The 25,236-nt window shown below is 38.9% G+C and overlaps 1 protein-coding gene across 1 annotated transcript; it reads left to right on the forward strand.

The window, feature by feature from the left end:
- The first annotated feature begins 800 nt into the window (after positions 1 to 800).
- adam10a (ADAM metallopeptidase domain 10a) lies at positions 801 to 25,121 on the forward strand. The gene is made up of 16 exons (XM_061038763.1): positions 801 to 1,074; positions 4,650 to 4,800; positions 11,637 to 11,755; positions 12,276 to 12,434; positions 14,618 to 14,718; positions 15,209 to 15,367; positions 15,534 to 15,626; positions 15,864 to 16,047; positions 18,735 to 18,898; positions 19,065 to 19,248; positions 20,772 to 20,922; positions 21,027 to 21,210; positions 21,323 to 21,434; positions 21,575 to 21,795; positions 21,934 to 22,060; positions 22,352 to 25,121. Exons 1-16 carry the CDS (start codon positions 1,023 to 1,025, stop codon positions 22,456 to 22,458), a joined length of 2,268 nt encoding a protein of 755 aa, XP_060894746.1. The 5' UTR covers positions 801 to 1,022; the 3' UTR covers positions 22,459 to 25,121.
- The last annotated feature ends 115 nt before the right edge of the window (positions 25,122 to 25,236 follow it).

The following is a 25,236-nucleotide window of genomic DNA, read 5'->3' on the forward strand; positions in this document are numbered from 1 at the left end:
TGTGTGTGTGCGTGCGTGTGTCGACAGACAACATTTTGTATTTCTAAATATACATTTGAATACTACATGCTTAACAATGCTCAGGGAGAACATTCTTCCACACAACTTTCATTCATAGTGAAAGACTATAGATAGTCTGCTTAACTTTTTTAAAGATAAATATTAAAGTTAAATCAGAGGGAAAATACATCAGGGATAAAATCAATTAACTGTCCAAATTGATGTCGAACCAGAATCATCTTTATTGACCATGTATCCTTACACACAAGAAATGTGTCTTCGGTGAACTGAGCTCTAAATGTACAAAAAGTATAAAATTAAATATAAACATAAAATAATCAAAGACTAATATATAAAAGGCTAAGCTGTAGACTACACCCTTCTGCACAAAATAACAAATCAAAATAATAGTGACGAAAATGTTTTAATTTAATTTGTACAACAAAAAAAACTTCTACATAAAGTAGTCATTTCTTGAATATAATTCATTTTGTATTGTCTCTCGAGTAGGTGTTTGCCCTTCATGTAACCTCATCAGTAGGTTATTTAAAAAAAAAGAAATCCCTCCAAAACAATAAACCAGGAAGTAATGTTTTGCGGAAGTAAACAACTTTTTGTTTGAGCAATAACATCTGTACAAACTGTAGTTTTTGTTGATTTTAGCATGCTGTTAGCGGAGACATTTACACTATATTATATTATCATGTTATATTTCTGTTTAGTTTGGTATAGAGGTGATTTACAGCTGGTTTGAGAGACACATGACCACAGTAGTAAACGGATGGGTGTGCCCTGGCTCTGTTGGCAACACACGCCGGAAGGGAGGAGGGACCTGTCTGTCGGTGTATCTGTCTGTCTGACGACGGGGTTGCAGGAGACAGGCAGAGCCGCCGGTGTTTGTGATGGGAGCTCACTAACGAGGAAGGGCGACTACACCTTTAAGTGAAAGAGAAAACTCAGAAACATTCAGCGGTGTTGCTGGGTCGCGTTGCTGGTTTATTGGGCTTACTGGGACTTTCGATATGATAATTTTTAAAATATTTTTTTTATTTTGCTGCCTACCAAATGTCACAGGTAAGTTTTGCTTTTGATTCACACGGAAAAGAAAAAGTGTTCAGTGATCGCAAGTGAAGCTATCGCTAATCGGATCAGGCAGCTGTACTATGGCGAGGGTCTAACTTGCTAGCTAGCTGGCTAATGATAATGGTTGTTATAATGTTTACTCGGTAGGGCCAGGTGACGAGGGTTAAAGTAAAAAAATACTCAAGGTCGAGCTTTTAAATAGAAAGCCAGCTTGTTTTTGACAAGTCCTGGGTGGTAACATTACAGACACTTTGAATGGTATAAGTAACAGAAATGTTTGATAACAAGAAGCTCGGCGTTAGTTTAGTTTCGCAAGCAAATAAATGTTTAACCTAAACTATTGACTACATGTGTAGATACATGATATGCTGCACTACTGCAATTTATAACACATCTGTCAACATCTAATCATCTATTTTTTTTACTCGCTTGTGTTTATTTGGTTTACAATGTAAAATATTTATGATATTTCACTGTTTTATTTTCACTATAAGCTGCGCGTCGCTGAGTTTCTTCCTTGTTCTTGACACAAGTCAGCGAGCATACAGAGATGTAGTCCCGTCCTGTACCTGACATGTACTGTATCACAGTGTGTGTAAGCCCTGTCACACACTGTGTAATGTCTTTGAGGACTGCTTTGCTGTACAGGTAAACTCGAGTATCAGTAGTTTTAGTCAACAAGCTACCATAGCTCATAACAAGCAGCTCAAAATCCCCACTTTGTGTTCATTAATTAGAAAAAAATCAACGTTAAAATAAGAAATACAAAATAAAGCTTATAGCTAAGGAACAATGACACATTTCTCACTATTCATACAGTTATAAATAATTACTCCCATTATACCCTTTGAGAACACTGATGTCACTGAGATGTCTTTGAAATGATGCTACCAGCTTGTGCTCCCTTCTCTCCTTTACCTTCTTCACAATGTGGATGATTTAGTTGCAGGACTAGTCAGAGCATTGTCTCAGATAATTAGGTTATTTACTTTTTGACCTGCTTAACCTGATAAGGTCTTTTCTATTCAAATATAGCACGTTTTGCTACAGAAAACCTAAGTCAGACAGTCAGTGGTTGCAATCTCAAAGAAACCCAGCTACTGTACATTTTCCAGTACCGTATGATACGTAATGTTAAAAGAGATGTCCATGTTGCCTCGAGCTGTTTGGTGTCTGATGTGTGAGCCAGCCTGCCGTCACCCAGCATGCATAGAAATGCAAGGCTCAGATCAGCTGGGATACATGCTGTTACCATCTCCTCTTTTCCTGTCAGCAGTTTCCGCTGACAGAATTGCACTTCCCGGAGTCTGTTGAGGTTAAAACAGAAATAGGAACAGAACAAAACAAAAATAGAGATAATTGAAAACATATTCAACTGTGTAGACTTAAGTAGACAACACAAATAATTAAATACAATACTTTAGTAATTTAGTTTCAAAAATAGCATCTTACATTATGTTATCCTCCTTAAAACTTTTAAACATAACAATTGGTAGGCTGACTGGCTGTCCTCTTTTATGAGCGTTGCTGTTTGTGTTGGATAGCAAGTAACAGTGATGATTGAATTGGCATAACTAGTATCAGACGTCCTCTTCAGTGTGTACAATTATATTACATCACACTTGTGTTCATGATCAAAGGTTTTGTTAGATGTGTTGCACTATCCTTGTTTTTGGAGTAACCCAGCAATCATACTAAAGCTTCCAAAACCTGTCATGAGGACTTATTCAGACCCATATGTTTACAGTCTAAAATAAATGGTTACACCAGTTGCTCTGACAATAACCAGGATGCTAGTGTTCTTATAAAAGAGGTCTTTGAAATAAACACAAGGTACTGCTATCCCTCGTCCCAATTATGCACCATTGGCCCTACTGATACGTTATATAACCTACCCATAGGCCCTTAGTTGCCAGCACAACTAAAACAGCTTTGCCACCTTCAACAGACCCAGGCTGTGTTGATGCGAGCTCCTGGCAGTGACAACGCCGATATAACCTACTGTACCGTCATGAGGGCTTATTCAGAACCACATGTTTACACCCGAAAATAAATAGGCTACACCAGTTGCTCTGACGATAACCAGGATGCTAGTGTTCTTGTAAAAGAGCTCTACGTTAAGAAGAAAAACGAATTGTAACTGTAGTGGCTAAATCCATTGAACGTGATCTATAACATCCCAGAAATTTCAGAATGCCTACTAATTCAGGATTCCAGCGATTGTTGTGAAATCAAGCCTTGCGCTGTCAGAATTAAAAAAAAAATTTAAGTTGTCACACCCCCCTGAGATGACCTATCTGTGCAGTATGAGCTGGCAGTGTATATTTTTTGTTCAAAATGAACATATTACTTGATTCATTACAGCCCTGCCCTCTCATCCCTAAGCCACTCATGTTACTTTTCAGGCTATTTTCTTGCTCATTGTTGTTTTGCTGTAATTTTTCTCATAGTAAAAGAAGGGCTAAAGAAGCTGGTTGTTGGAATATTTTCTTGCTGCATTCACGGACAAGTTGCTACTAGCCTGGTACAGCCTCTCCCTGTTTAGGGAGCTGTGACTCCCACCACAATGAAGCCCTACAGTAATGTACGCAAAACATGCAGTGTAAATATCCAGGCAAGGTGGAGCGTCTACAGTATATTATCCCTTTTTGCCTTCAAAGTCCCTCAGCAGTGTGTCATTTGCTACAGAAGCTTAGAGATATGCGTCTGTTTAAATGAAGCCATTTCTAATGAACCTTTTCTAGGGTTTTTTTTCTCTCTCACAAAATCGCTTTCTCACAAACAACCTAAAACTTGAGACAAATATTTTGTTAGCAGGTTTCTGTGCTGCCCTAGGAATGTAGATTAGCATTTTAACAGCCTTTAGCCAATTCAGCCTCTGTTCTCACACAATGACATACAGTAGTACTGAAACAGAAAACTCGGTCACCTGATATGCATCATGTGCTCCTCACTTGTGCTTTAAACTGACTTTCTTTGTCTCTTTGGAAAGAACAAAGAAACGGTCAGTATGAAAGCGGGCAGGATTACCTCTGTGGTCGCTGTCATTAAGCAAAATGAGCCTGTTGAGTACAACTGATGGGAGACAGTTTGTACTATAGCTGGACGCCGTTGATAGAGAAGATTCTCTGTTTACTAACAAGGCTTGCTGGCCCTATTCATAAGAAACATGTCATAGAGGTGAAGGCTACAGTAAAAAGATAAAAGGATGACTGAATTCTGTTTTGTTGCTTCAGTTTCAACATCACTATATTGTACATGCTTGTTCTCTGTCATGGCTTATTGGGACACTTAAGTTTGGTAGTGATATATTTTTTTTAACATTAGAAGTAAAACTTTTTTTTGTTATCATAAGTCCAAATATCTTTTTGTTTTTATAGAAGGTATAGGAGAGGTGATTTTTTTTTCTCTGAATAGATTGCTAACTTTATTTTGAATATGTCTTTACTTTCACTTTCAATTCACAAACATACTCAGAATAAGAACTGAACCTGAATTAATCATTGTAAAGATTTATTACTAATGTTTGTTAACAGATATTAACGAGCCTCTGAACTCTCTTGCAGGTCAGTTTGGGAACCCCTTAAACAAATACATTCGCCACTATGAAGGTTTATCATACGACACAGATGCCCTACACAACAGTCACCAGAGAGCCAAGAGGGCCCTCTCTCCTCAGGACAGGACTGTGACCCTGGACTTCCAGGCACATGGAAGGTCAGTTTAAGAGCAAACACAAAAGTCATCCTCCTCAAGTAGAGACTTTCTCTTTCTGTCTTTATACTTTGCTACTTGCACATTTGTGAATATTTGTTTAATCCATATGCTTTCCAAATGAGAAATGATGGCATTTGTTGAACAAATGTAATTCATTCTTCTTTCTGTGCATTCTAAGAAAAAACATGTGAATGTATGATTAGCCCTAGAATTTCGGGGAACATCAGGGATATGTGATAGGACCATATTACATTGGGAAAGATCAGAATATGTCTATGATCTGCCAAAGCAGGGAGACTGTAGTATCGGCTATACAGAACACATTCTATTTGTCACAATTCTATGCTCATAGACAGATTCATCCAAATAAATTTCTCAGACAAATCACATTATTTGTTAGTCTGCTTCATGCTTTCCCTACATACAAACAGATAGCGAACTGTTGGCAGTGTCTTGGTTTTTGTATTCCCCTCCTCTTTGATTTACAACGAAGCGTGATTCATGGCTGACAGTGAAAACGAAACAAAATAGTTAGTCTCAAGTAGAACTCTACTTTTATTCTATGTTTGTACATGTATGGTTCTCATGTTGGATTGCACCACAACAAACCTTATTTAACCCCCTCAAGAGAAAACACCTTTAACAGTATGCTGAAAGTCAAACAATGAGTCATCATTATTATTATCTAATGTCTTTGTTTCTAATCGTTCTGTGTAGCTGTTTGCTGCCAGTGTTATTCTGCACTCTCTTAGTGTTGTTATTAACAAGTCTTTCCACACAAGGCTCACCTGCTGCCATAACGGAATCGCATGTGAAACTGCAAACAGGAAGTATGTTGATTGTGCAACTTCATGCAACAGAGAGGGTTGTTATTATGTAAAAATGGTTTTATTGAACACGACAATCAGGATTCATTTCTATTCGTGCTGCTCACAGTGATCTCTGTCAACAGCTCTTTATTTCAGCTCTTGTCCACTGTGTAGCAGGCAGGTGCGAGAGTGATACTATAGTTACCATTTTGTTTCTGTCATAAAAACTCTCTCCCAAGAGAGATTCAGTGAAACTAAAATAAGGTCACTTCTTTACTGCATCACCATGTGTCTCAGAAATGTATAACACAATTCTGGATGATGTTTTCATTTGGATATTTTGCCATGCGTTCAAGTTCATAACAAAACTTAAGTTAACTCAGAAATGTCATATAAAACTACATATGGACTTCACATAGGCTACTTGTTTGTAGCTACAGCAATAGGAATTCTGCAGTGCAGAAACATGAGAGTTATCATTATATTAAAATGTGTCTAATGAATACCAAAAGAGATATAAAAACACTAAATATAAATTGGTGCATAAAAATGTGTGTGCTGCTCAAATCTTCTAGGGGAGACCTCCACACTCCCCTTTACCTGATGCTTCTAACTATTCCATGGCAAGTACTGGTATTTAACTATTTAAGGATATTGACAAACAGGTTGTTATTAAAGACAAAGAAATGTCCTTATTTACCTTGTAAGCACAGTATATGTGCATTTAAAAAAAGGAAATTGCCATTTCAACCACCACTAGGGTCCATTAATAATCACATGTGCTGGGATGGGTCTTACAGGACTTAACCCTTATTGTAAAAGATACCTGCCTGTATATTGCAGACTTGTCATTTGTGCAACATTGTGGCTTTAAACTGATGTCATTATTTCAAGGTGTAATCATCCCTCCCCTTTTCAGTGTAGCTACCTTATATATTTTCCACCTCTATTAAAATAAGTTTTGTCAAAGCCACATTGTTTAGTTCACAATGACAGCAGGCTGCAGCAGAGTCTGTGATGTTGCACTTAAATGCACAGTATGTAAAATCTGCCGCCGGGGGGCTCTCAATCAAAACATAACAAAAGATGACTGGTGGGGAATCATGGGAGTGATTCTCTCTGCTGCCCCCCCAAGTATAATTTACATGACGTTTTTATCACAGCCGCACATACAGCAGCAGCACAGCAGCTTTCAGTAGCAGCTCCCGCTTCCTTATGCTCCCGCCTCCTTATTATGTCCTTTGACGTAACATCCAGTGTTTCCTTGGCAATGGTTAACATTTTGTGTCTGTAACGGCGGCTCATCGTGGTGGCTGCCGTGACAAGCCATGTCCCATTACTACTACAAAATTACAGATTTCTCTGGCTTTGATTACTGTTGGAAATATTTGAGGTAATGTAAGTACGCAACAAAAAAATAAATATAACATAGGTTTAGTCAATTTTTAATTGATTAACATATTTGAATGTAAACAGTAAAACAATTCTACATATTATAGCTTTCATTATAAATGTATTTATGTGTGTTTATTTGTGAATGAATTGGCATTGATTTGAAGAGTTGACTTTTCAAATGTTTTGAAAGCATCGACACTTTCATACTTCTCTAACTTTCTCAGTTGTTCTTAAAACACTCTTATTCAGCACAAAATCAGAGGTCAAGGGGATCTGTAGCTCCTTTTGATAGTTAAGTTAGGACAACGTGTATCTGCACTGCTTAATGTATGTAAACAAATAATGCAAATAAATGTTCACTAATAACTACAGTAGGTCTTGCATTTGTAAAACTGTTGGTTTCTGCTAAAGCCCATCTAGGGACTGGCATTTCAATGCTATCAATACTGTAGTTTATGGCATCAATTAACTTACTTCTACTTGTGTCCCTTAATGGATAAAGGACAAATCAAATAATGGATAAATAAAGGAGAAAACAACCTTTACTTGCACTTCTGAGCCAAAAACACTACAAATAACTTCATTTTTTTCTCAAAACACATTTCTTTGAGTGCAATTATACACGATCTCTCAAAGGACGCATGATCGAGAAGGATGTCTTTGCTTTACTCGACCCCGCTTAATCACCTACTACAGCCTCAACACAGAAAATGTACTGAAGTATAAATGAGAAAATATAGCACAGTGAAGTATATTTTAATATATTGAGCTGTATATAATGACCTCATCTCAGTTCTGGGTTTGGTGCTACCAATGGTAAATGTCTGTTCATTTCTCCTTCTCTGCCTCTCTCTCTCATTTCTGTCTACTTTTTTTCTGCAATTTTGGTCATGTTGTAGACTGTAGCCCTTACAGACTGTAACTGTCTTTTGTTGGCCATCAAAGCCTAACCAAATGTTTTGCATGTGCGTCTGTGCTCTTTCCTGTCACCTCTGGCCTGTGTGAAACTGCTGGTGCTGTGTGTTTCTTTCAGCAATATAATGTGCACAAATTACAAGATTTTACAAGCTAAAAACATATCTATGTGATGCTCAAAATATGAAGTTGTTAATTTGTTTCTCTTAAAGCTGTCAAGGTTATCTTTAGTTAAGTTAGTTCTAATGTAGCTAAGCTATTGTATGCTGTTTATTTTCACTCACATTCATTATGTTTGTACTAGTGTGCATGCTCTCAACCAAAGGATTTCACTCTCCTGACTGTGGAGGTTTACTGTAACAAGAGTTAAGATTTCTTGTGAATGCCCACTCACATGAGTATTTGTGGACTGATCAGGTGACAGGACTGCTTTACAAAGAAAGACGCCTAGAAAGTAGTAAAACGCTGGCAATCATACAAAGCTGGGGGAAGTGACACTATTTCCTGCTCTGTTTTGTGTCTAGCTTTCCAGGAATTAAACTCATTTCTATGATACGTAAAACTACTTTGTAACGTATATCATGATTATTGATTTGAAATCATAAGAGTTCAGTAGTGTTCTGAGGAAACGCCTCTCGTAAAGGCATTGTGAAATCCTTACTGAAAGATCAACACGCACATATGAAGCAATCACACGCACTCTCAGGAAGAAATGTAGCCTGATTCAGAAATATTAGTGCAGTAGTAAGAGCATTGTTAGCAGGTCAGAGGAAGTGGCAAAAAGAGTTCAAATGTAGAAAGGATTTGATTGCACTACAACCTTCCCCATTGAAAAAAGTGTGTCACTTTGTAAGACTTTGGGTTTGACAGCTTGTATAGATTTAAATGAACAAATATTTCAGCAAAAATGTGTCATCTCAACCCTCATACACTGACAGAGCTAGCAGCTTGTGAAGAAACGGTACTCCAATGTAATCTTGAAAATGTTTTATCAAACATCTTTTTAATATATACTGTACATACTGTAGACACTGTTCCCTTTGCATGCATCTCCTCTCTGCAGACATGGCTTCAGGCCACTCTCATTTCCTTGAGCCGGCCTGCTTACTGAGCAAAGTGTATGACTGTCAGATGCTTGAGTCAGTATGTTCAGCATTTGGGAAATGTCTGAATAATTTATCAGTCAGCTGCTTCTGTGAGATGAGAAGCACTGACTTGATCCACAGCCTCTCCTCTTCCTGTCTGTTGCAAGCCACATTTATCCGTCTGCAAGTTCGTTGTTGTGAACATGATGCAGTGATTTTCTTTCATGATCTTTTCCTGTTAAAAGATATAATCATTTAGATTGATTTTAAACTGTCAAATAAGTCTATCATGCGTTCGTGTCTAATTGTCCTACAAATCCGACCCCTTGATATATTTTGCCTTTACTCAACAATTTGATTGAAGTATCTTATCGAAGCTATATTTCCAAATGGTGATAACAACTCTTTTATATGTGATAGAAGCACCACGGGTTGAATTCTGGAGCAGCTTAACATGTTTTTATGTTTCATAATACCATCATATTCATGTCATCATTGAAATCACACCAAATGTAGCTTCTGTCCAAGAAATGTGTCCACATACAGAGCCACACACTATATCGCTTAAGCGAAATGGAGCAATAAATAGTCAAATGTTGTGTCTTTGCAGCATTTCCCTACACTGACAGTGTATTATAAATGTAACTGTTCCACTGGTACAAGCAGAATTTCCAAAACGATTGTCTCTTGCCAGAAGAGATGGATTTTCAGCCTTTATTTCAGTATTCACATTATTGATGTCCATTCTTGATGGGCTCTTTACTTGAAACTTTAGCATTAGACAGACTTAGCTTTGACGTTAAAAAAGGTTTGAGAGATGTGGGGGTTGTGTGCCCCTTTGCTTGGGTATTGGTCAAAAGCTTTATCGAATAGACAAACAACAAGTTTGTTATAGTAATTCACAGCATAGCCATGGCTCGTGACTAGGGCTGGGAATCTTTTGGTGTCTCATGATTCAATTTGACTTTGATTCATGGGGTCACGATTCGATACAGGCTCTATTTTTGATTCCAAACGAGTCTGGATTAATGGATCCATGGATTCAAAGTCTATTTTTGAATTAGTTTACTTCAGGATCAACTCCAGTCATCTGTGAGACTGGCTGAATTTCTTACTGTTCCATTTAGCATTTTACTGAGTTAAAGAGCTAGCCTTAGCGCTTAGAATGGAGTGACTGATTAGCCACACAAAAATAAATCTATTTTTGGAAAAAATAAATCTATTCCAAAAATAAATCTATTTTTGGAAGTTATGTAAGTGTACGTTTTTTCTTTCTCTAATTCTCTTCAAACAGACCACAGGTTAGACTGCTTGAAATGAGGACAGATTTACTGTATCGTCTGAACATTGTATTTTAAAACACAAATCCAGGCCTATAGGATACAAACAGACATTATAATAGTCATGTACTAAGTTCAAGAAACACAAACATGGTCATGAATAATGAAAAATCATCAATGTGAAGGGACCATATGAAGATATTGTTACTGTAACAACAAGGTGTGTGAGATGGAAAACAGGAGTGATTCATGGAAAAGTGAATGCTGGAGCAGGTCAGGAAGCCATCCGGCACCAGGATATCCTGCTCCCTGTCTGACCTTTTTCAACATTATCTGTTGTTTAAACTCTCACAAACATTTTCTTTTCCTCTCCCTCCATTCTGCTGTCTCTTGTGTTCAGTATCTCTTGGTTTTAATTCATGGTTTCATCTTCTCATAGTGTAGCAAGTTGAAGCAATATAACAATTCTAGAGGAAGCTTCATGGGCCTGGGTCATGTAATTATTAAAAATGCTCCTGGTGAAGAACATTTCTCTTCTCCTCACTGTATTACATTCCTTGGAAGCTAGCCGCTCATGTGCACCTCATGTGATGCTTTTTTTTGTCTTGACATCATGGCTATGTTAACGAGAGGATTACAGAAAGTATAGTGGTTGTGCACAAATGTTCATGTGCTTTTCCTCATGACATAACTCTTCAAGCTCACTGAGCTCAAACCAGCAGCATAGCAGCATTTTTAAGCTTAGGAAAAATGTGCAAATAATGCAGTGAATGGGTCATTTTTCTTTTCATTGTGTGCCATCATGGAACAATTTTGCAGAATATATGATGTGAAAAACAATGCTTGTGCCCAAGAAAAGTTGTCAAAACAAAATTTGTCCAGCAGAGCACAAACCAGCAAGTGGTGTTCACTAGAATTGTATGACAGTGCATTTATTAATTTTAAGTATTTGGTTTCAGATAAAAGTACCTTGTAAAACATATGAGTGCAGAATTGGTACCAAAAACACTTTGAAAAGGTCTCTTTCATTCCAGCTCAAAGACATGCTATACTGGCTGCTTTATTGGTAATCACCAAATATTTCCCCTTCGAAATAGGTATCAGTTACAATCTCTAAAATCCTGCATCAGTTCATACCAGACCTTTTTATTTAAACTATATGGCAAGAGCACGACAATATCTGTGATGGTAAATGACTTGAGTGTGAACCTATCAGCTGGACTGTGTGTAGTGCTATCCACACAACATCATACACACTCTAGTGTTTTTTTGTCATTGTTTCAAAGTAGAGCTTGGCATTAAATGTTTAATATTAATGCTAATGATGCATCTTCTTCTACTCTTCTCTTTAGATATTTTAACTTGAAGATGAAGAGAGATACAACTCTGTTTCCTCCAGATCTCATCGTTGAGGTATCAGGAGTGGAGGAACCTGTTGATACATCTCATATTTACAGTGGAGAAGTCTTTGGTAAGTCTGACTGTTTCCAGACACAGCATGACAGAGAGAGAGAGACAGACAGGAAGAGAGAAAGGGAGAAATACAAGTTTTTACAAATACACATAGGATGTACTCTTACCTTTCAGCCATTTCTTCTTCCACTCTTTGTCCTCGCCCTTCCTGGATGTCCTCCTGCTGCCCCTCTCCAACAGAGTTCAAATGAACAAGAGAACAAACAGTGCTGTTTGTGCTGTAGTGTTCCATGTGTGTGAAACTAAGTGGATAGAGAAATACAGAGGTTTATTTTTATCTTTGAATGAGTTGTTGTTCTCACAATTATTGTCTCTAATCTCGGCATAGCAACACTAGAAAGAATAAAGACTCGTCTTAAGTAGGAAACACAGGTTCAAGCACACAACTTTTTGATTGTAGTTTGATATGAAAAAAGTTTTCGTTTGAGCTAAATATATCGTTTGAAAATATGCTCTTTTTTAGATATAAACTGTGTTATGTCTGTCTCTGCTCACACTCGTCCTCCTCTGTGTTTCAGGTGAGAAGGGCACCCTGACCCATGGCTCGGTGGTCGATGGGCGCTTTGAAGGTTTCATTGTAACTCACCAAGGAACATACTATGTTGAACCCTCAGAAAGGTACCTTAAGGACAAGAATGTACCCTTCCACTCTGTCATCTATCACGAGGATGACATTGGTAAGTCACAGCCATTGCCCTTGCTGTACTGAAATGCACTTAGTGGTCGAGAGGAAGTTCAAGGTGACATATTTTGCACACTTGAGGGTCAAAGTTGTGGATTTAAGATCACACACATGTGGATTTCATTGTATAAGTAGCATTTTGAAATGCGTCTATCTAGGAATGTATCTTTTTTTTACCTGACTTGTGTATTTGTTTTTTTAAATGCGAGAAATTTAAAGTAGCCAATGAACTAGCCTGACAAGCTTGGAGATGAGATTATTTCTGACAGACTGGTCGCAGCTTGCAGGATGCTCTACATACGCATGACTCACAAGTGATTCTCAAACTTCGTAATCTTTCCTTGTTACCAGAAAACAGGTACTTTTCTGAAGTTGTGAGGATATTTCAGGCAGACAACCAGTGTGGACTAGTAAACACTGTACAAGTAGAAACACAACAGACTGTAGTTGGACTCTGATTCCAAAGAAGAGCCTTCAGCAGACAATTACTGATTCCGATATGAACCCCGCCCTGGCTCAAACACACACACACACACACACACACACACACACACACACACACACACGGGTAAACAGTTGTAGCATAGTTTCTTCTACTCATCACAGCTGAGTGAGGTTCGCTGAAACACATTCCAATTTCTCTCCAGCGCTTGGTAAAACAAAATTGCTTACCGTTTGCACCCAAAGGTACAGTGGAGGATTTGTTGAATACTGTCCTCACATCTTTACAAAGCTGCAAGGGAAGGAATAAATAACACATTGCACACTTTAGTTCTGATACCATGGGGATGTTCATTAAGAAATAGCTGTGTTCATTGATATGAACCTTTACTGTAAGTGTCTACTTTGAAGAATATTGCAGGTTGAAACACGTCCCATGTTGAGATTTTAGAAGAATATTAAGTTGACTTTGCAAATTACATAATAACCTTGTAATCTTGTCACTGTATGGACTGTATGGCCCGTACTCCTCATTAGATTCAACTCATGTTTCTTTGTCGTTAGCTGTGCTAGACTATTGATTTTGTAGAAGTTTCCCCTGTAGTTTTTGATATATCAGCAGAACAGAGGGAGACGGGATGCTTGTTAAATGATAAAGTCCTCACCTCTGTCTTTTACTTCAGTCGTAATTGCAAAAGCCTTTTGATGAGTTAGTGGAAGAGACAGCAATCACTGTTGGAATAAAGAGGGCTTTCTCCTGAAAAAAAATTGAGAACACATCGTCAGAGGCTGAATATGTTGTTTCACTGTGTGTCCAGTCAGTTGAGCAACCACCACAGGGCTGTTCTCTTTACTGAATGACCAACAATACATCAGGCTGCTCTGTTATCAATCTGGTCATACGTTTTGCCAAAACGTGCGCTCAGCCACAGGTAATAATTTGATAGTCAACATTTTGATAGAAATGAACATAATTGTAAGACTACACTAAAAAGGGATTAGGCAGTCTTCAAACCACTGACTTTATAAAGGGTTGTAACGACATCCACTACAGTGTGACTGATAACTGTTGCCATGAGGCAAATCTATTGCTCTTACTTTTTTTAAAGCAGCAGGTTGCATCAGCTGCTTTTCTGAAACTATTCATTGTCTTATTTACTCATAATGTATTATTTTCTGTTCAATACTCCCCAAATCGACCTGATATGTTCCTCTTTGTTCCTCCGTTGTTTCTGGCTGTTGTTCATGAAGCTGCTTTTTCAGTGATGAATTGTGAATCATTCAACGTTTGATGTGGGATGCCCGGAGCCAGTTGTTTTGAATCTTGGCAGGAGTGGTGATTGTGTATTGTGTGACTAATCCAGATGGCCATGCTGTGGTGACACATGTTGTTTGGTGTTGATGAAATGTTCGAATGAAAACAAAAGAAAAAAGTGTTGATATGAAAGCAGCTGAGACTGTAATGATGATTTTGTACTCCAGTATATGTACTGTGAGTTTTCTTGTAAAACATGTTCATTTTTTAGAATTTCATGATCTGAGGCTGGTAAACCAAAAGACAGGAAATGATTATCCTTTATTTTAAAACAAGTAGAATCAGATCATGGGTTTTTTTAATGTAGCTTTTTGCCTCCTGAGTCACCCTGATTCACCTCCCCCGGCCTATCACATATGACTCATCCACGTTGCAGCGTAAGCTCCTCACAACCCTTCCCTTATCTCTCCCCTATCTGCCAGATTATCCTCATAAGTATGGCTCAGAGGGTGGCTGCGCTGACCACTCGGTGTTTGACAGGATGAGGAAGTACCAGGCATCAGCAGCAGAGGAGCCAGTCAAAGTAAGTGCCAGCATCCCGACGAAGCCCCTCCCCCTCTTTCCAGCTTCATAATTAAACACACAGATGGACCAGGCTCGTGGGATTAAAAAGGTCTCATCTCCTATCCATCGTACTTTCCACTTAAAGTGAATGAATTTGTATATATAACAGCAATCTTAGACCTGATCATTAGCCAATCTAAGCCACACTCATCCTTTTTAAACATGGCTTTGATAACTTCCTGCGGGAGACTTTTAGAGGAAGTGCAAGCTTAGTAAAAAAAAAACTCTGGTATTTATTTGCACCTTTTTCAGATCATATGTTTAATTCCCCCAAAAATATAGAGCTAAACCACAACAGCTTTCAAACTGAGAGGAAACTATGAAAAAAACGAAAGGTCTTACGGGAATCAAAACCAAACTTCTTCTCAGATTTGGTTTATTTTGCCTTCCTAAATCCATCCTTCTTCTGTTTGATTCTGATTGTTCTTTTGTTGTTGTTTTTGTTACAGGATAAAAACAGCGTCTTAGAGGAGGAGAGCTCTCATGGTCCTGTTATTCTGAGGAGAAAAAGAGCAGCAGCAAAGGAGAAAAACACTTGCCAGCTCTTCATCCAGACTGACCATCTTTTCTTTAAATACTACGGCACAAGAGAGGCTGTCATTGCCCAGGTAGGAAACCACATTGACACATTATATAAAATAATGTGTTTGAAAGAAATACTTAAAGGCCAGATTAGTAGATGTGTAATGTTTCAGCAATTTCCCCATTTACTGTCTGCAATGAAGTGTTTTGTTGTGTTGCATTTGTTGATTGAACCGATCACTTTCTCTGCAGATCTCCAGTCACGTCAAGGCCATTGACTCCGTCTACCAGGGCACAGACTTCATGGGCATCCGAAACATCAGCTTCATGGTCAAAAGGATTAGAGTGAGTTTAATATCAAAAGCTTGAAAAGTAGTCTGAAAATAAAAATCAACTGGCAACAAGGCTGCTTATTACTTCATAACAATAAATGTTGTTATGGAAAGGAAATTTCTTCAAATTAAATATTTAATCGTATGCCTAAAAGCATTGTGGATTCTTCAAGCTATACCTAGCCCCTGTTAAACAACAGGGTCCTCTCTTTTCTTGCTTGTCATCTGTAAATGTTCGATTGTCTTTCAGATAAATTCCACAAATGATGAAAAGGACAAATCAAATCCTTTTCGCTTTGCCAACATCGGAGTGGAAAAGTTTCTGGAGCTAAACTCTGAACAGAACCACGATGACTACTGCCTTGCTTACGTCTTCACCGACAGGGACTTTGATGATGGGGTGCTCGGCTTGGCTTGGGTTGGCGCTCCTTCAGGTTGGTACACAAACAACTACACAGTCCAGGGAGTGATTTCCTGTGTTACTCAGAGATAATTACACTAGATGGCTAATTTATGACATTTGGACTTACTTCAGGTCATCCATATTTAAAGCACTAGTTGTATTTACTACACTTAGGGCGCGGTCACACTGGCAACCCGTACTGTGCCTAAACACCGACACCCCTGAGGTCCAGTTCGTTTGACCAGTGTGATCGCTCTTGGCCCTGGCACGCTTCGGAGAGGTATGCTTCGGCATGGTACAGTTCATGCACGAGCACAAGCACACGGGTAAACAACGTGCTTAAGCACGGTACGGGACAATATTGCCAGTGCGACCGCGCCCTTACTGTCAGTTAGGCTGAATAATACTAACCTCTAAATAGTCTTACCTTTAAATTTGTAATTTGTTAAATTGAGATAAGTTTAATTTGGGATCCCAGATCTCAACCCCTGTCACAGTAAAACTCTACAGAGTAATTTAGAGGATGTAAGGTTACGCCCTTGAAGCATTTCGTGATTTCCTTCTGTCTGGTGTGTTTAAAAAGAGGCCTCATGTTTTTAAAATATAACTACATTAGGCATGTCATATTTTTGAGTCAAGTTATCCAAGTAGCCACAGCTGTATGTGTTGTGTTTTTTTTCCTATTATGTTTTTGCTTAAGCTTGTTCTTTCCCACACAGAGACATCATGTATGAATCATTGTAAAAAAAAGTCTCTTTCCTGTACTTGAGAATGAGTTCAGATCCCAATGTCACAACATGAAGAATGCAGCAACAAACACAGACAATCAATAAGAGCAAAACAGCCCGACTGTGAGCTGAAAGAATTGATTGAGGAAATGAGGAGGAGGGGAGCAGTGAGCTGTGGGATGATTGTTTGAACAAAAAAAGTCAAGAGAAAAAGCCATCAGGATTGTTGCTCAAGCTCAACTAATATGCATCCTATTGATGTGTGGCCAGTTGTCAAGATACAAGTGACTTCAGAAGAGTATGCCTGCATATAATGTGCAAGCATACTCGTGTGCACATAATGCCAACATTGTTTATGGCTTTGCTGATGTGCTTTGGTCTCCTGCTTTTGTGTGGGTAGAAGCTGCCTCCTAGTGACTGGATTTATGGATTAAAGGAAAAGCGGCAGCACAGAACATGCTTATTGTTGACTGTGATCGAGTAGTTTTCAAGTGATTCATAGTAGTTTGTTGTGTTCCTCATTTATATTGTTTTTCGTATTTTCATTAAAATAATTAGAAGTACAAAAAAAACGAGTAGCGAAGGTCAGGGGCCAGAAAGAGGTATGACTAACTTGATGTATGTTTCTGTCAGCTAGAAAGACAAACGAAGTACAGATAATTAATACAACTATCGATTACACATTTATGTAGTTAATTCCCTGAGCTGGATTGTGTTTCACTTCTTTTTGTAGTTAGTACAGGTTTAAACCATAAACTGTAAACATCATTCATTGATGTGAAACACCATTTTGAAGCTCTGAGTTCTGAATTGGCTGACAACTTCTTGTCATTGTCAAAAAAAACCTAGTTGTTTACTAATTGTCACGCCCTCATGCATACTGTGCGTCATTGATGATTTCACTCTAAATGGGGGAATCATTTCCAAAATAAAGGTCATGCTGACCTCATTTACGTACTAGTAGAGACTCCCCTTGCCTGAGACTCTTCATAGTCACACAGTGGTTCAAAGAAGAGTTCATCATCTCAGTGATAAATCAATGACCTTTTATTTCCAAATCCCCCCCCCCCCCCCAGGAAAAAAAAGACAGGGGCAATGAATTGACGATATAGGTACATATAAAAGTAATGTCTGAGGCTGATGTCTTGATTCCCTCTAAGGACTGTAAAGGTTGTCTGAAATCTGTGGCATTAAACACCAGAAGGAGCAGGATGGACTGTATGTATACCAGCATCTCAAACAGCTGACTGGGAGAAGTGCTAGTTTCTGCAAGTTGCACAAAACAGCTGTAGCCAAAAGACACCTGCCAAGTTGTGGATAACATTATTGAGATGAAATGGATTAAAAAGCAATCAGAAACTATTAAATTGTGACATAATAGCTGGTAACAAAAATGGTGCCCTAGGCTATGAAATTAAACATAAAAAAATACATTTATTATGAGCTCATTGTTAATAATTTAAGTCAAAGAGTTTATTTAGAATATATTTTGTTTTGCATCTGTTTATTTCACCAGTTTTTCCCCCTCCTGATGCAGTTTGTTTGTGTTCAGCTCTTAATATAGTAGCTCATTGGGAGTTGAACAGTGTGCAGACCTTTCTCTTTTTGTTTGTGTTCAGCATATGCCATGATCTTCTTTCCTCTTCCTCGTTGATAACATTTGTTAGTTCTTGTGAAACAGGAGTCTGATTATTATAGCATCAGAGACACTTGTGATCCCGTACGTGACACTTTACAACATGTTGAACACTTTTTGTAAAAACCCTCGTCATTTGATACGTGATCATTTTGCATCATCTGCTGAACTTCCTTTCGTAATTTTTCAGTGGTTTTTCTCTTGAATGTAGAGGTATTAAAATAGGAAGTGTTTTCTGTGACGGTACATGATTATTATCTTAAAACAGTGGAAAACACTCTTTCAGAGTATTTAGGTATTTATAAACATTTTAAGAATCCATTCTGCTCTTATATTTAAATTTTCCTGCCACAGGAAGCTCTGGAGGCATCTGTGAGAAGAGCAAATTGTACTCCGACGGGAAGAGGAAGTCTCTGAACACTGGTATCATCACTGTTCAGAACTACGCCTCACATGTCCCTCCCAAGGTGTCACACATCACCTTTGCTCATGAAGTGGGCCACAACTTTGGCTCCCCTGTAAGTAGTATGTTTTTAAATTCTCGCCCTTTGCAGAACACTTTCCTTTCTTGCTTAGCTGTGCAGCATATGACTTGCAGCGCTCTTACAAGTCACCAAGTCATTTGTCTTTCAACTCTGTCTTACAAGTCACCGTTTTTCCCTACATTTGCCTTCTGTTTCACAGCATGACTCTGGGATTGAATGCACCCCTGGAGAGTCTAAGCACCAGGAAGAAAAGGAGCGGGGAAACTACATCATGTATGCAAGAGCTACATCAGGAGACAAACTAAACAACAACAAGTTCTCCATCTGCAGCATCCGCAATATAAGTGCTGTTCTGGCCAAAAAGAGAGACGATTGCTTTGTCGGTAAGTTCTGGGGTCTCATTTATAACCGTTGCGTACGCACAAACTGGCGTACGCCTTTTCCCACGCAAAGTTTGTGATCTACAAAAAAAACCTGACGGTAAAATGTGCGCCGTGTAAGCAAACTCTGACCCAGGCGTACGTTCATTTTGGAGGCATGGGAAATTGGCGACACAGACGGTGAAGTGGTGAATTGAAGCCTGCAGATACATATTGATGTCTCTTCCACATTTTATTTCACTAAATATCAAACTTTACTGACAGATCCACGTCATCCTAATCATTCTAACTGACAATTTTATTTAGGCTATAATCGCGCATGTAGTGAGCCGTTTCCGATAAGTAACTTTCATTATGACAATATATAAACATAAAATAAAAAATAAAAGTCCGCCACATACATATTGCATCAGCGCCGTCTCGCCTTCATTATCCCAGACAGACCTCAGAGGACCGGACTTGTGACACTAATGTAATCACTGATGTAGAGTTAAAAATTAGACTAACACAAAGACCATGGAGCCACCAGTTTTCATTCATATCTTTCAATATCGTGCATTTATCATCAAGTGTGGTTTTTAGTTTTAATAAAGATGCCTGCGTCAAGACGCACAGAGCGCACAGAGACACGGCCGTGGCTTCACACATTTCGCCTCCTCCATACTCAGCACATCTTCATCAGCTGCACGTATTTATTCTGTAAATAATTCAAGTGTGGACATTAAGTCGGGGCATCTCTGACACGATCATTAGGTCTATATATCCTCATAATTAGTCACAGAGCAGACGGAGTTTCCCACGAAAAAAAGGGCCAACAATCAAACGTTTTTGTTCGTTTATCAAACTTTTGATTACTAATATGATACAGTGAGGCAGACTGCTGACTGACGTGAGCACTCTGACAATATGAAGAAGTCAGTGTGGGTCCCGTAAACATGTAAACATTGCAGATATACTTGTGCGTAATGATGAACGGCGTATGTTTTGGCACATGGGCACAGGGTGAATGCAGCAGCGATGTGGTGTCATTCTCTGATTTTTGTTAAGTTTGTGATCCTCCTGCTGCAGCAAACTACCGATATGTCCATTTTATCCTTCACTTCATTCACAAACTCCTCTGTTTCTGGGTCAGAAAGTTTTCGTTTCTTCGTCTAAACTTCCGGGTTTCGCCGCGATCCAGCACTGGAAACCTTTGATCTGCCCCCTCATTTGTATGCATTTTCATTCACGAGCTGCTTTGCATTGACCTTTTATGGTTGAATGTGGGCGTGCAGAGGGCGGAACATGGGACTAATCTACGTGCGCACATTTCCAGGTGGATCGTAATTTATAAAGGGAACATTGCGTTCAGGTGTGCGTATGAACGGTTTTATAAATCTGAATCATTTTGTGCGCACGCCATTTCCAGGTTTTTGGCGCACGTACATTTTTAGTATGGATTCTACGCACTCTTTTATAAATGAGACCCCTGGTCTTGTATGTTTGAGGGAGTTTCTGTCTTTATATTATTGTGTCTTTGGGAACAGAGTCTGGCCAGCCTATCTGTGGAAATGGACTGGTGGAAATTGGAGAACAATGTGACTGCGGATACAGCGATCAGTGTAAAGACACCTGCTGCTATAACGCCAATGAAGCAGAGGGCAAAAGATGCAAACTCCAACCTGGCAAAATCTGCAGGTCAGATGTGATAAGCATGCCTCTGTTCAGTGCTATGTAAGAAATGTCTTTTTAAATAGCTGTTTATATTACTTTTGATGACGTGTGCAATTCTTATTCCTCAGTCCCAGCCAAGGCCCATGCTGCACAGGGGAGTGTACTTTTATGGGCAGTATAGCAAAGTGCAGACTGGAGTCAGAGTGTGCCAAAGAGGGCATGTGCAACGGAGCTACTGCTCTGTGTCCATCCTCAGAACCAAAGCAAAACTTCACATCCTGCCATTCAGAGACACAAGTCTGCCTTAATGGGGTATGTTGTCATAAGTGGACCACTTGCTATTGTTATGTGATGTTTGTAGTTTATGAACTTTTGTTTGTATTAAAATGTTTTGAATGTTTCTTCTACCTGCCTCTTTTAACAGGTATGCTCTGGTTCAATTTGCGAAAAGTATGGCCTGGAGGTTTGCACCTGTGCCAGCCAAAACAGCCAGGATGAAGCAGCTGAGCTGTGCCACGTGTGCTGCATGGAGAAAAGTGAGTGACAGGCTGCAAAAAAACTCACAAAGCACAGCAGAATAATGTGATTTGTGACAGCAACTACTTTTTGTTTGTAATGGTGTGATCTCCAGGCGAGCAGTGAGTTATCATCACTATCCCTATTTTTCTGTCTCCAGTGGAACCCAGCACCTGCAGCAGCTCAGGCTCAGAGAAATGGGCCCAATACTTCAACAAGAAGGTGACGACGCTGCAGCCTGGTTCCCCCTGCAACGACTTCAAGGGCTACTGTGATGTATTCATGAGGTGTCGTCTGGTGGATGCTGACGGGCCCCTGGCAAGGCTGAAGAAGGCCATCTTCAATGCAGAACTCTATGAAAATATTGCAGAGTGGATAGTGGTGAGTGTCCCATCACAGACAATGCAGTAACTTGGCTCTACATCTAAAAAAAAAATTTGACCCAAATACATATGGAGACTATTTCTGCTGTATTTCTTTACATTTTGATGACCTTTTGGTGTTATACAATTTGTCCAGGCTCACTGGTGGGCAGTGCTGTTGATGGGCATCGCTCTTATTATGCTAATGGCTGGCTTCATCAAAATCTGCAGTGTCCACACCCCCAGCAGCAACCCCAAACTGCCTCCACCAAAGCCACTGCCAGGTATAGTGCATTGTATATTTTTAACTAACATAGCTTTTCAAATCCAGTTGTAGGAATGGGCAGCCTCTGTGACATTTAACATGTTGATAAACAATGTTTTGAGATACTTGAAAATGAATTATAGTTGTATGGAAAAGCTAAGCAGAAAATGTGTGTTTGATTAAGCTTTTACATAATGCTACTATATTTGCCTCATCTTCTGTTATTGGCACCTTTCTGAGGGTGTAGAGAAGAAACTGTGTTCTTCTTTTTTTCCTTTTCTGGCCTCATTGTGATGGGAATGTCCTGCAGTTACCCTGAAAAGGAGAAGACAGCAGCAACCAAACCAGCAGTCCCAGGGCCAGCGTCACCTCCGTCAGCCAAGAGAGAACTATCAAATGGGACATATGAGACGCTGAGACACTGCTCCGCTCTTTGCCTTGGTTCTTCCTAGTGCCTACATCGGGAGCACTTCACTCCAAAGAGATACCTTTATTACATTTAGCAAAATACAAAGAACTTGCACCTGGAATCGATTTTTCACTGGACTAAGCCTGAAGTTTGGGGCCTAACAAACTCATTCAGCACATCTGCTCTGAGAGCCAGATTAGCAGTGGTTCAAACAGCTTTTATAGTAAATAACTTTTGCAAGGAGCAACAGGAGGAGAAATTCACTGATCTCTGAAATGTCGTCTTAATCCTTTTTTAATCCTTTTTTCTTCCCCAGAATGGAGGCTAGGGAAGCATATTCACCTTCCCCTGTCCTCCGTCTGTACCATCTGCTTTTCCCCCTGTTCTTCCTCTCTGAGGTGCTGCCATCATCAGCACAATAGCAGGATTGCAAGTCAAATTGTTTTTGAGAGGTTAAGTTCTAAATACATCTAATTTTTGCCAATATAATAAGATGTTTCAAATCAAAATACCATAACAAGCTTTTTATTTCAAAGCATACATGTTCTTTCAGCGTGCAATCTTACAGATATTGTAGTACTTTTTCTCTGTTTCAATGATTATTTTTTAATTCACTTTCTCAGGATTTATAAAAAACAACAGTGGACAAGAGTATGGAGTGAAAAGGTGGCTGCTTGCGTTTTTTAAGTCCCTCCTAACTGTATAGAAGGGTTGCGGGGCTGTAGAGGAGAGGTTGCTTGAAAAGAATGTAGATAAACACGCTGAATAAGATTACATAGTCATCCAATATCAGATCCTGTGGAGGGGAGAGAGATGCTTTGGTTATGTAGATTTCTTGTGATAGGGTTCTGCAGCCGTGTTTACATAGAGGCAGAGTCTGTGGCTGAGAGAAAAGCTTTCTACTACTTGATTGTAACACATCATCTTTTATTTTATAAAACCTGTTTCTACCTGATTCATCGCTTTCACTCCTATTTGTGGCACATTTTGTATAACAACCACTTTGTGCTACATGTATTCAGAATATAAATAGTTAAGAATGTTTCTAAACTTAACTCTTGGGACAAAAAAATCCTTCATAAACGAGAAGTAATTTTGGAAAGAAAGTGTCCTGGAGTGATTGTCTCACCCACGTTCTTTTTTTTTTTAATTGTTGTTTTCTGTCACTTTTCAATTGCACACACTGGCTGTTATTTAAGAAATGACTAAATCTGTTCAAACCACTAAAATGCAGTTAAATCCTCTGGGCCTCTGTAGCCTGGTGAGCCCTTCTGGATAATGTGATTTTGGATTGAGCTTTTATTGATTTTACTTGCAGTTCAGATTATTTATATGTGAAGAAATCAGTTGAGTAAATCTCGAGCTTCTGATTTTATTGCTGCTTTGTTGTTGCTGTTAGCAAACAGAGAGAAAAATCACTTTGCGTTAGCCATCCAGCCGCTGTTCTGTCCTTTCATTTTCCACTTTTCAGATTTTCCTTTAAGAAACTCTGTATCCCTTGGTTCACCCTCTTGGTTTTTGTAGACATTAAAATGTGCCTACTCAGAGCAGTGTGACTGAAGTCGGTGTACCGGCGTCAGTGATCTTTAGTAGGCCTGAAACCAAGCATGTGGTGGCACTTCAGCCCGAGCACTGTTCAGAGTCTTGGCCGCTGAGATTGCAGTGGCAATTAAAAACACAAAATGTCATAATATAATTTGCTTTTTTCAGATCTTTGAGGGCCCACTATAATAATTACTTTGTACAACACTCGAACAGCTCTGATTTGACTTCCATTGAGTCTCTGTTTGTATTGAACCAGATTAAATTAAGGAAAACTTCACTGACAGATGGTTGAGAGTGCGGCCTTTAAAATATAATGAAATATTTATATGTATAGTTTCTGTATGATTATTTTAGACTGCTATGACTTGGCGGAGAAATACAGATATTTTTTTCTTACCCTTGCATCCAGCGTGTGGTGAGCTGCTGGATGCTTTCATTTATCCCTCCGATAGATTCTATGCAGAGTATCACAGAGCTCAACAGCGAACAAGTAAGCCTCTTACAGAGAAATGCCTTCAATGTTTTCTCTTCAATGGGTACATGGAAGATGTGTTTTCTGTCATTTGTTTCTCTACAAACAAAATATGCAATCCTCTGTTGCTTTAGAAACTGATTTTGTTTGTTTTTTTTGGTGCTACTAGCAGTGCTTTTTTTATTGGGTCTGAGCTTAAAGTTATTTTCATTGTCTTTGGCAAATTGTAAAGCTTCTGCGTGTGAAGTATGTGTGAATGGCATGCGTGAGTGTGTGTGCATGTGTGTGCGTGAAAGATGCTTCACTGAATCATCTTCGTTGTTATTGTAAACTGAGGACTATACTGGGTTTTAGGGGATTATACTCTGGGAATTCTTTCTTCATGAATTGCTATGATGTTGAGAAAATGTGCACTGAAGTGTAAGTGATGTAAACAGCAAATCCAAAATGGTATAGATTCATTACTACTGTCTTGATTTGAATCTGTTCTATGTTTTATACAGTGTCTTCAAATGTCTATTTGTTTTTCACCCTGTTTTTGTTGTTTCCCATTTTGCTTAAGTTGAAATTGAATTAAATTTGCAAAGGTAATATACAAAAATTGAATTTCCTTTGAACTACTTGAACTGCATTAATAAACCTGATTTGATCAAACGATTGTTTTCATTTCCAATTAGGAGTTATGATTGTGATTTTTCCACAGGATCGAGTGAATCTTACACTGTCCGTGTAACATTTCCACTTCAGTCGTCACTTTCTGTGATTGAAC

Source organism: Labrus mixtus, chromosome 1 (genome assembly GCF_963584025.1).
Source record: "Labrus mixtus chromosome 1, fLabMix1.1, whole genome shotgun sequence".
NCBI classification, from domain to species: domain Eukaryota; kingdom Metazoa; phylum Chordata; class Actinopteri; order Labriformes; family Labridae; genus Labrus; species Labrus mixtus.

Bases quoted from the DNA above. Each gene is read 5' to 3' on its own strand.
- adam10a (XM_061038763.1), top strand. From the start codon at position 1,023: ATGATAATTTTTAAAATATTTTTTTTATTTTGCTGCCTACCAAATGTC. The intron at 16,048-18,734 runs GTTGGTACACAA...TTCCTGCCACAG, and splicing joins TTGGGTTGGCGCTCCTTCAG to GAAGCTCTGGAGGCATCTGT. The intron at 22,061-22,351 runs GTATAGTGCATT...AATGTCCTGCAG, and splicing joins TCCACCAAAGCCACTGCCAG to TTACCCTGAAAAGGAGAAGA.